Source organism: Capra hircus, chromosome 20 (genome assembly GCF_001704415.2).
Source record: "Capra hircus breed San Clemente chromosome 20, ASM170441v1, whole genome shotgun sequence".
NCBI lineage: Eukaryota > Metazoa > Chordata > Mammalia > Artiodactyla > Bovidae > Capra > Capra hircus.
This window is the reverse complement of record NC_030827.1, coordinates 1,815,918-1,828,171: the sequence shown is the minus strand read 5'-3', so window position 1 is coordinate 1,828,171 and position 12,254 is coordinate 1,815,918. Positions and strand designations below refer to the sequence as shown.

The following is a 12,254-nucleotide window of genomic DNA, read 5'->3' as shown; positions in this document are numbered from 1 at the left end:
TCTGAGTTCATAGGTTTTTATGGTTCAGTCACCAGAATTGAACAGCTTGATCCTAAAGATATCATTGCCATCATAAAGCCACCAACATTTTATGCCATCTTATAGGTTTCTAAAAGTTACCACACAGGTCATCCCATTAGGTTCCATGGTCTAGGCAGAAAAGCAGCTAGGTTTAAGGTGCTCGTTATGACCTTTAGAATATTTGATGCCTAAATAGCAATTTAAGGTATTAATAGTGTAGGAGTATTTAAGTATATTTAAGTAATTTAAGTAATATTTAAGTATATTCTATTTAAGATCAGGGACTCTAGCAATAGCACCTCTTGGGTTCAAATTCTAGCTCTTTCAACAAATAAACTGTGTGGTTACAGGCAAGCTACATAACCTTTCTATTCTTGTTATTTCATTTGTAAAATATGAGTACCTGATGCAGATTAAGTGAGGTGAAACACATATGGTGACTTAACTTTCTACTTGGAACACTGATGTTTTCTCAATAAATGAGAGCGTTAGTATACACATCATTTTAATGAAGTGTTAAGTCACCAAGTGAAGGTCGAGTCAGCTGACCACTTCTGGTCGAAACCCCCACCTCCTCAGGTCCTGGACTGCCCTCAGACATGCTCTCCACGGGATGGGCTTGAGTGTGGGTGGGGCTGGCACTGTCGCCATGCCCCTGCACAGGCCACCTGAGTCACTGGGCTCACAGGTGGCAGAGAGTAATCAAGCAGGTGGGCCATTTGTCATTTGGAAAGCAAAGTCAGAGCTTTGAAATCCTGGCTCTCTGATGACTCAGGTGCTTTTTGAAGGATGTTTTCCACTTTTTTTTTTTTTTTTCCTTTTTGAATAAACTGCTCTGAAATTCTGGAGCTAGCCTCATCTCAACTGCATTTACCTGCATTTAATCACTCAGTAGACTCCTCTGCGAAAACTGGGGTAATTAGGCCCAAAATATATCACCAAGAGGCTTATTTTAACTATCTAAAATAAAGCCAGATCTTAATTTCAACAAAATTACCAGATAATTTCCCTTCCAAGAACTTCCGGTGGCGCTCAGGATTCCTGACTCTCCCTGTGGGATTGTCTAGCCTCCGCAGTGGGAGGCCAGAGGCTGGGCACAGCCTCTTCTAGAGCAGACAGCAGCAGGACTCATCAGCCAGAGAGGGGTTCCCTGAGGCCCCCTCAGCTGTACAGGTCAACTTGGACATTTTCCCCCACACTTTGAGACCTGGGGGACAACCCAAGGTACACACGGTCTGATGTCAGAGGTCCCTTGGTTCACATCCCATCCTGCTACTAGCCATGTGACTTTTAACTATGATGCTTCCATCTTTGGAAGCTCAGTCAGTCTGTTCTCCTGACCAATGGGAGAGGATGACACTTACCTGCGAGCCTCAAAAATGAACTCCATTGCACAATAGGGATTTTCAGTTAAACTTTCTTATATTTTAGCAATCTCTGGAGATTACAATCAGTGCAATAATAAACCACCTTGCTGCAGTTTAATTGGTAGCAAGATCTCGTTCTAATGAGATCATAAAATCATGGTGCATCTTACAGTGGATAAAATATGACTTTAGCGCATAGAAACCATTCCCTTGTGAAAATGCAGGCTCTTAGACTTCTGGCTTTTTCCATTGCATGTTTGCTCTTACACGACAACTTCTTAAGGAGCTAAGAATATGTGAAAGGGAATATTGGTTGTAAAGGAGCTTTTGGATTAAGCCAGAAAACAGCAATTACTTCAGTCAATACATAATATTTGCAAGAATCTTGTATACATTGCTGTTCTCTAATCTTATGCTTATAACAGACATCACAAATCAATTCAGCACTTCTCCCCACTGAGCCAAGATGTAGCCTAGAATTTTTTTTCAACACAGTACAACAGGCAGCCATTGCCAACCCACCAGAGCTGGCACATAAAGTGAAATCTATTTTCTGTCCCTGACTCAGGGCCTCAGAAGGCAGGGAAAGAGAGAAAGAGGATGGGCATTGGCCAAATTAGGAAACTTAGATATATGACAAAGATCTCAAAAAATAATACCGTTCATTGTGCAAGGTCTAGAGTGTGGAAACTGTCTCCTACTCTCCCTTATCCAAAAGGTCCTTTCTACCAAACCATGGTGCCTTTCTCAGCATCGAAGTCAAAATCTTTGGTCATTTAAGTAAATAAACATTTATCTGACAGATTAGACTCTGGCAAAGAGAAGAAGAGAGAGAAGCAGTCATGTAAAAGTTTGTTTTTCTTTTTGTAAAACTTTCCTTTTGCTCATTTGTTACCATCAACATTTCATTGTTCAGGCAGATGGTCTACAGAGAAAAATCAGGAATGGCTATTTCCAGCAAATGATAATTACAGTGTGCTGCACACAAGAATCAATCCATCCTAGCTAGGGTTTCTGTAATTTTAATAGCTATCACCTTTTATTGCAACGTTTCTACTCCTACAAATAAGGAAAAAAGTCATCATTTAATCCCACATAGTGACAGAAGAGCAGCTCAGCCTACACCCCACTGAGGCCTCGGGACTTCAGAAGTAGATGCTCCTGGGTTTCGTCACAAATATTGATTGTTTAATATTCCCAAGTAATGGAAACTAGCCAATAAAATTCATATCTGGAAAATTTAAAGCGATGGTTGGAATGAAAATCTCGTCTCCTTGTCAAATTTCAATTTGAATTTAAATTGGGGCCTTCAGTGCTAATACAGAGACCCCTGACCTCTGAGTAATTACTTTCCAACATACTTTTCTTTAATTTGGATGAGATAGTTCTAAGAATTGCTGGAAAGGCCCATTTTATGAAAATGAAGCTAAATCTTAGGAAAGACCTGTTTTATTTCTTCCTTCTAGTTCAGGCTCCTGAAGAAGGATATGGCAATCCACTCCAGTATTCTTGCCTGGGAAATTCCATGGACAGAAGAGCCTACTGGGCTACAATCCATGGGGCTGCAAAAGAGTCAGACAGGACTTAGCATCTAAAGAACAACAACAAGTTTAGGCACAGCCCTGTTTCTAGTGAGGTGTGCTTGCTACACACCTCTAGGACTCCCTGCTCAGCACTCTCAGCACTGTAATTACAGCAGCAAACCCAAGAGTCACTGAGACTAATGACACCGCTTGCAGCTCAGAACTTCTGCAAGGCTCCTAGCATCAGGCTGGAGTGAAGTGAAGGGAAAGTCTCTCAGTCATGTCCAACTCTTTGCATGGACTCTTTGTCCATGGAATTCTCCAGGCCAGAATACTGGAGTGGGTAGCCTTTCACTTCTCCAGGGGATCTTCCCAAGCCAGGGATCACACCCGGACTGCAGGCAGACTCTTCCACCAACTGAGCCACCAGGGAAGCCCAGCATCAGGCCTGGGCAGGGCAGGGCAAGTCGGAACAGGCAATTCTTTACACTCTGCCCACACTTCCTGAAATGTGGGTTCCCTGGAAAAGGAAAGGCAATCTAAATTGAGAGAAGAGCACATATAAAAATATGAAGGTATAGTACAGCACCACACTTTCAGGGAGTATTTCACTCATTCCTTTGCTCAACAAACGTTTACTGAGCACCCACAGTAAACCAGGTACCCTGCTAGGTGAGAAGGATAAAAAGGATGAGTTAACTGTGGTCCCTGTCCTCACGGCGGCCCATGGAATACAGGGGTCATGAGCACAGAAGTCAGAAAACCCCCTCGTAAATGACTAAGTATAGCAAGCCTGATGACTGAGTGTGTCACCAGGGGTGCTGGGAGCCAAGTGGGGAGGCGGGTGGGGAGGCACCAGGTCAGAGGTGCTGAAAACAGCAGGACTTGGTGAGTGGCTAGAAGTGGCAGCGGTGAGAGGGAGGGGTCAAGGGCAGCACCTCAGTTCTAGGAGGTCAGTTCCATAAGCTGAGATGGTGAATGCTGGGAGTGTGCAGGAGACTCCAGGGGGTTCGTGATGAGTTGGGTTTGGGATACAGGGAGTGTGAGGTACTTGAGGGGCATCCCCTTGGAGGTCACGGTTCTCCTGCAGGCCCAGACTCATTTCTGAGCCTTTGTGCTGAGTGTATAGGAGGCTCTCGGAAAATCCTGAGTGAATAAACAAGTGAATACCATGCAGACGAAACACACGTGCAAGTGCTTCTCCTGCGCTACTACATTTAACTGTCACAGCAACGCAGTGCACAAGGTCTGTTTCTGCCCCCATTGGACAGACAGGCCCAAGTCTCAAGCCTTACGGTGCAAGAGAAGAAACTGCAGACGTCAGCCTCACAGATGACAAGGACTTAGAAACAACGCAGAACAGGCAAAGGAAAAGATGCTCGGTGCCAACAGTCATCAGATAGACAAATGAAAACCACGGTGAGGTGCCACCAGAATTGTGAAAACCTGAAGGACTGACAATATCAAGTGTTGGTGAGGATGTAGGCAAACACAGAACACCCACACGCTGCTGACGGGAAAGTAAAATGGCTGAAACATTAGGGAAAAGAACTTGGCCGTTTTTTATAGAGTTAGACATACACTTCCCATAGGCCCCAGCAATTCCACTCCTACATTTCTACCCAAGAGAAACTAGAGTTTGTTCACACAAAATTTACACGTAAATGTTCACAGCAACATTATTCACACTAGCCAAAAATCATAAACAATTCAATATCTACCAACTGAAAAAGAATAAACAAAATGTAATATATTCATACAGTGCAATACTTTTTAGCAATTAAAAGGAATTTCATACTGAAATACCCTAAAATATGGACAAACTTCAAAAAACCTATTCACACAAAAAAAGCCAGATACAAAGGGCCTCCAACTGTATGATTTGATACATATGTATGTGTGAAAAGGCAAATCTATAGAGACAGAAAATAGATTAGTGGTTGCTGACCCAGCTAGGGTAGGGGTAAAGCGGTAGGGGTGGCCTGGAGAGTCACTGCAAACAGAACTTTTGGGGGTGAAAAAGTATTTTAAACTAAATTATGGTTATGGTTGCACAACTGTATGCATTATAAAAGCTCATCAAACTGAATATTTATAATGGTTAAATTTAAAGGTAAATAAATTATATCTTAATGAAGCTGTTAAAAAAAGAAACATGAGAGAGCTGTGTGATTTAGAAGAATCAGATCTCAACCAGGTTGATGAGGTTTGGGCAGCTTTACAGGGGAGTCTGTTTGTGCTGGACCTAGAAGACTAGGCAGGATTTCAACAGATTAAGATAGCACACAAAGAAATTCCAGACAACGAAAGCATGAAAGTGAACAAATGCCAGGCACATTTGGGCAATATCAGTTCAGTTCAGTTCAGTTGCTCAGTCGTGTCTGACTCTTTGTGACCCCAAGGACTGCAGCTGGGGCAATATACCGATATCCATTTTGGCTAGATACTGTGGATGGATAAAAGCAGATGAAAAGGCTGAAAATTTTGGTTATGGCCAGATCACAGAAGCTGAGAATGGCCAGATTAGTGCATTTATACCTTAATTTGTAGGTGTTAATTTGTAGGTAGACAGTAGGGAGCCACTGAACATTCTGGAGTAGGGGAGTGTCCTGGCAAACATTAACAGACCAGCAGTGAGCAGTGTGCATCATGCATCGGAAGGGCAAGCAGCCGGGGCACGGCACCAAATAAAGGTCTCGGCATGAAACAGGGCCAGACTCGGCTCGCCTGACTATGTTGCTAATGTGAAGGGACAGAGAGACACACTGTACCAAAGAGAAAGCAAAATAATAACAGACACCAGCTACTTGGTGCTTTCTATGATCCAGGCACTGTTTCAAAGACTCACTGCTCTAAAAAGATACAGAGACTTAAGAGCCTGCTATATATGGGATGAGCCAAATAGACTGACGATCCTCTTTAGGTCTGGCTCCAGAGAGAAGGAATAAAGATTCGGGAGGTCATAAAATGCTTACCTAAGGTGCGTTACGGGAACCACAGATGTGGAAACTTGTAACTGAATAAAAAATAATGGTGATGCTTTAAAGGTGGAAGGACGGACAAATGACAGAGGATGAGTCACATGGCTGTCTGCTTCAGAAGGCAGGAGTACCTGGGTGCTGCTGGTGCCCTCCATGGATGTCACCACTCTCTTAAATGTACACACTGTGCCGTAAGGAACCAAGCACCCACATGAGTGGACAAGACTGAATGGGGAGAAAGAAGACTGTTACCCTCAGCTGCTTCGAGGCAGGAATCAAATACTTGCCCAGCTACTGTTAGAATAAACCCTCAGCGCCGCGTGTCCTGTATCCATGAAGCAGGACTACAATTATTGATAGTCAACATCCCCCAACCTGGCTCATATCGTACTGTTTTAAAGTAGAGATCTCAAACTGGCTTTCTGAAAGCCGTATCCAGACGTTTGGGGATCATAAAATGTTTATAAATATTTTTAAGCAGCTGCCAACACTTAAACATCAGGAAATTTCACATAAAGTATGGGAATTTTCAGCTTCTCTCAAGAAGTTGGGAGTTCTGGCAGCTGTATAGCTAATCCCACATAGTTTCAATCAATCAAATCTTAGTAGTACTTGTCTCCATTAAACTTTAGAGTTCCTGCCTGGTACATGTCATTTTTTCCTTCACTGATTCATTCACTCAACAAGTATTTATCAAGTACCTACTATATTCCAGGCACTGCTGAAGGGTCTGGAGATACAAATGAACAAAACAGACAAAGATCTTTTCATTCTCCAGCTCATATTATTACAAGGAGGGCCAGCCAATAAGCAAAGAAAAGAAGAATATATATATATATACACACACACACGCATAGATATATACAGATATATATCACTTATATAGTGATAAGAACTAAAAGAGTCCCTTGGACTGCAAGGAGATCAAACCAGTCAATCCTAGAGGAAACCAGTCCTGAATATTCATTGGAAGGACTGATGCTGAAGCTGAAACTCCAATACTTTGGCCACCTGACGTGAAGAATGGACTCATTGGAAAAGACCCTGATGCTGGGAAAGATTGAAGGCAGGAGGAGAAGGGGATGACAGAGGATGAGATGGTTGGATGGCATCACCGACTCGATGGACATGAGTTTGAGTGAGCTCTAGGAGTTGGTGATGGACAGGGAAGTCTGCTGTGCTTCAGTCCATGGGGTCGCAGAGTTGGACACGACTGAACTGAACTGAACTAAACATGAAGGAGTAGGGTGTAGAGACGGAAAGCAGGTGGACAAGTGCTGGATACTGTGGACAGAGCAGTCAGGCAGGGAAGTCTCTCTGATAAGGTGGCACCTAAGCCAGGATTTGATTAGCATCAGGGTATAAGCAAGGAAGAGAGGCCAGGCAGAGGGAGGAGCAGATGGAATAATGCTTCATGTGTGGGAGAAACACGTAAGAGAGCCACCAAGGGGGAGAGGGCATTTCAAGTTCTAGCGATGGTTTGGATTTTACTCCGAGTGAGGTGGGAGACCACTGGTGAGACTGAGCAAAGGCGTGGCACAGTTGGACACACCTTACTTACACAATCTTCTCTCTGGCGACAGAACGTTCCACCATTTACAGATGAGGAGGTTGAGACTGAGAGAGGCTCCACTTACCTGCTACATTCATCTTGATGGACAAGCCCTAAGCCCAAGTTTATCTTAGCAACTTGAGTTAACTCTCATGTTCTCCGAACCCACATAGGGAGAATCTGACCTTTATAATCCAAAACAAAGCAACAATTGTTGCTGGGTGTTTGATGCAACCAATGTTCCAGAAAATTTATCCCTTGACTCCAAACAGTTTGGAATGTTTGACAAGAGGAAAAGATCTACTTACAATCAGAACATGATCCCGCCCCATTGTGATGACTGTCCGGTTCACCGTGCGAAGCAGCTGGACCATGATTTCTTGGATGTGGTGGTAGGTGAAGGCCTATAACACAGAGACATCTGTGTGACAACCAGGACACTGTATAATGTCTGCACACCTCTTCCAAAGGACACACAACTGTGGTAAAGCATGGTGATCACCACGCCCACCACCACCACTACCAGCAGCACCATCATCGCCATCAAACTTCCTTGGCATCACCACCTGCTTGGGGCACCAGGAACTTCACTAACCACCTTACACATAAGTCAGTAATTAAGAACTGAAACTCTGGAATCAGAAATTTATGGTTCAGAATACTAAATCTGTCGAGAATTATTATATTATATTGGGTGAGTTACCTAACTTCTCTGAACCTTGGTTTCTTCATCCGTGTAACAGGATCTAACCTGGAATAAGAGGGAATTTAATGCAGGAAACTGGTTATACAGGTGATGAAAAAGCTGAGACACCAGAGAAGGTAACTTAGGGATTAACAATAGCAGGCAGCCACTATTACCTCTAGGCTGGAGTCTAGACTGGAGAGACAAATAAAAGAAGGCAGTGTTTCTGTAGCTGGGACTGGGGTTAGGTAATGAAAACCGTAACTATGGGAGAGCTTGTGCAGTTGAAAGTGCTTTATCCACTTTGGAGGAAAGAAGTCAACAATGAGCCAGGTTGTAACATTCATAGGGTTCTGCCGCTTTAAATACAAGTCTCTGAACCTTGGGTAGGACTTGGTGGTTTTTGAGCATTTGTTGTGGCAGGAAGTGTTTTGTGTATGTCTGCCTATGTCCTCAGGTCCCTTTACCAGCATAGACTTAAGACACAGAATTTCGTTCATGTGTACTTGGGAGAGTAGTCGTGGCCAAGTGGAAAGGCTGTGGGATTGGAAACGCAGTGGCTCTGGACCTGAGTTCCAACTTTGCCCTCACCTGCTGTGTGACCTCACTCACCATCTTAACCTTTCTGAGCTTCACGGTCCTTATTTATGAGTCATGAAAGGTTTTCTAACCAGTCTCTCATGGTTGATGTGAATGTGAGAGTGAAACTGCCAATTCTGGAAAAGGTAGCTTGCCTGATTCCACTGCAGGGAGACCTGCAGGCCTGAGATAAGCCCTGGACAGCAGTGACTTCTGAATCGCATGTGGGATATCCTGATGGCTAGGAACCATGACAGAAGATAGCGAGGTGCTAGAAATGAAGGCCTGGACTTGGGAACATCCTGTGACTCCAGGACCTGACAACAGCCGGACATAAAGAAAGTGATAAAGAAGTGGTGGCTGGAAAAGCAGGTGACCATTCACTCATTCATAAAGCACCTAATATATCTTTGCTGCATCCAGCGTAACTATGGTTTATCTCTTAATGTAACAAATGGATGGAAAATAGGTTCACAGTTGTGAAAGAGAGAATGAAAAAACAAGAAGTGCTTATTAAAAAAAGTCCTTCCCTCCCAATGCGCCTTCAGTGACTCTCGGCACCCAAAGACGAATAACTCAGAGCTTGCTTTCTCTTTCTGCCCTACGCTCACCTCTACATGCTGGCTGATCCCCGATTCCCCAGCCCCGTGGAGCTCACTTCAAGAACCTCCGCCACCAGAGCTGCCATCCGAGCATGTGTTTTACAGAAACAATTCTCAGACTCCATTAGGTTCAGCCAGACCTCAGTCTTTTGCTGGGCTTGAGCTCCCCTGCTATCCTGCCTTTCCCCACACCTTACGTTTTCCTCCTGACGCTCAGCAGTGGGCAAGACAACATCTCCCTTTAACTTCTTGGCTACAGGCGAACGTCTCTCCTGATTTCCTTCCCCTTCGTTTCTTCAAGCCTTTTTACTGGTTTACAATCTCCTATTTCTTGCACCATGTGAGCGTGATGCTTACTAAATCCTGGCATGTTGCTAAACACTTTAGTTCATCTCACAAGATGGGTGATATCTCCATCGTTCAGATAAGGAAACTGAAGCCAGAGAGGTCAAGTAATTTGTACAGAGACACCCAGCTAGAAAGTCAAGGAAAAAGGATTCACACCCAGAAGTTTGGCTGCAGAGCCTTCTTGTCATCCAGTCTCACCCAGACTGGCTGGAACATGGACCCAGATCGCTGGTTGTTACTTTGAAACCTCATTAGCCTCTTCCATACATCAAAATGGACAGACTCTGCCTTCAGTTGAGCCAGTTTCCAACTGCCCAAGGTGACTTCTAATCTTTTCTTTCCCTTTAAAGAAACCTTCAGTGCTTTTTTTTTCATTACTCCCTTATCTTCTCTGTATTCCTTTGCCATTTCATCAGCTTAAGCCCACTGCAAATTTATATGATAGTTTCCATTTGATGTTATTTTTTTCTAGGATTACATCTCTTCCTTTACCAATACAGATAATAAAACCCTTTTCTCTTGCCCTCCTGCCCCCTGCTTCTTTTAATAAGCCATTTTTCTTAGTCCAAAGAGCATCAATTAGACTGCTCAGGAAGTTTGGTATTTAAAAGTGGAAAACTGTCAAATTCAATTCATTTCACTCTGAAACCTCCCAAAGCAGAGTGCTTTGGGATCAGACAGATTTGGGTGTGAATCTCAGTTCTGCTTATTTGAGCCAGGAGACCTTGGGTAAATTACCCTTCCTCTCTGCATTTCCATTTTTTTAGTTACGAGATGTGACAAAGAATAGAAACCTCAAAGTCCTGTTTTGAAATATAGAGTCTAAGGACTAAGGGCCAACACGCAGCAAGCCTTCAGTGAGTGGCGGCTGCAACTCCTGCTCCCCTAGGTCTGCGAAAAGGACTAAGGGCCAACACGCAGCAAGCCTTCCGTGAGCGGCGGCTGCAACTCCTGCTCCCCTAGGTCTGCACCAGCATTCTGGCCCGCTTACAGAGTCCCATCACGTAGCAGAAAGTGCAATACAAGGCCATGCACAATCTAAACTCTGAATGGTATCGAAATGTCACCCAAAGAATGTACAGCATATATGCAAATGGAAAACTTTCAAGATGATAAACCTGCACTAAGCAGTAAAAATGCAGCCACAAATCACCCGCCGTTAATTGCTCCGCTGCCAGGCAAGGGAGGGAACTTCTAGGAACATGTCTTACAGGCTCGAACTAAACGGTGGCTTGTAATTGAAATGACAAAGTCAGTCTTCTTATTATGGCCCTGGCAAAGAAATTAATCCTTCCCACCTAAACACACTGCAAATTGTAGTGACTTTTTTTTCTTTTAATAATCGTAAGCTGTGAGATCTGGAAGGAACTTGGAGCCCTTTCTTTAAATGAAATCTTATGCTTAAACCTACTATATAGCATAAAGAAAGGAGAGCTCAAATGGGGTGGAGGAGCAGCCCCTGCCTTCCTGGCTCATCCGAGTCCTGATGTCAGCCCAAGACTCTGCGGAATGAGGTTCAAAACTGCTGCCTTCCCACAGTGCTTCCAGAATCGTGATACAGCATGCCATATATGAGACAATTTTAAGTAGTGATACACAGACATAGCATTTCCTAACTTTGAATACAATTGTGTGAAAGGTATCCTCTTCTTTCAAATTTTTCTTTAACCGTTTTGACAACACCAAGTAGAAAAGTCTTTCTTTAGTGCTAATATGCCTTTAACACCCCTCTAGTTCATGCAAGATTCCTTTTTTAACAAAGAGGGAAGAGCAGATAGCACACAGCAGCATCTAGTTAGAACTCAGTAATATTATTTTATTTATTGTGGTTATTTTTAAAGTTAAAGCTTATTTATGGAAAAGTGTCTAGGAAAAAGATCTAAAAGCTGGAAATAAAGCAAAATGAGGATGCATGTTTTCTAAACAGAACATTTCTGACAAGCTCATATTGGAAAAGAGGGGAGTGGTCCTCTTAACGTTCTCAGGAAATGTAATTTTGTTTGATTACCATTCACATCATGGCATCCGGTCCCATGACTTCATGGCAAATAGATGGGGAAACAGTGGAAACAGTGACAGACTTTATTTTTTGGGACTCCAAAATCACTGCAGATGGTGACTGCAGCCATGAAATTAAAAGACGCTTGCTCCTTGCAAGAAAAGCTATGATCAACCTAGATAGCATATTAAAAAGCAGAGACATTACTTTGTCAACAAAGGTCCATCTAGTCAAAGCTCTCGTTTTTCCAGTAGTCATGTATGGATGTGAGAGTTGGACTATAATGAAAGCTGAGAGCTGAAGAATCGATGCTTTTGAACTGTGATGTTAGAGAAGACTCTTCAGAGTCCAGTCAATCCAAAAGGAAATCAGTCCTGAATAGTCTTTGGAAGGACTGATGCTGAAGCTGAAACTCCAGTACTTTGGCCACCTGATGCCAAGAACTGATTCATTTGAAAAGACCCTGATGCTGCGAAAGATTGAAGGCAAGAGGAGAACGGAATGACAGAGGATGAGATGGTTGGATGGCATCACCGACTCAATGGACATGAGTTTGAGTAAACTCTGGGAGTTGGTGATGGACAGGGAGGCCTGGCG

The 12,254-nt window shown here is 43.4% G+C and overlaps 1 protein-coding gene across 1 annotated transcript in view; it reads right to left on the bottom strand.

The window, feature by feature from the left end:
• DOCK2 (dedicator of cytokinesis 2) overlaps positions 1–12,254 on the bottom strand; it is a 462,975-nt gene that overhangs the window by 250,154 nt on the left and 200,567 nt on the right. The window contains exon 27 of the mRNA XM_018065716.1: positions 7,753–7,848. Within this exon, the coding sequence (XP_017921205.1) occupies positions 7,753–7,848 (96 nt within the window). The remainder of the gene's footprint in view (positions 1–7,752; positions 7,849–12,254) is intronic.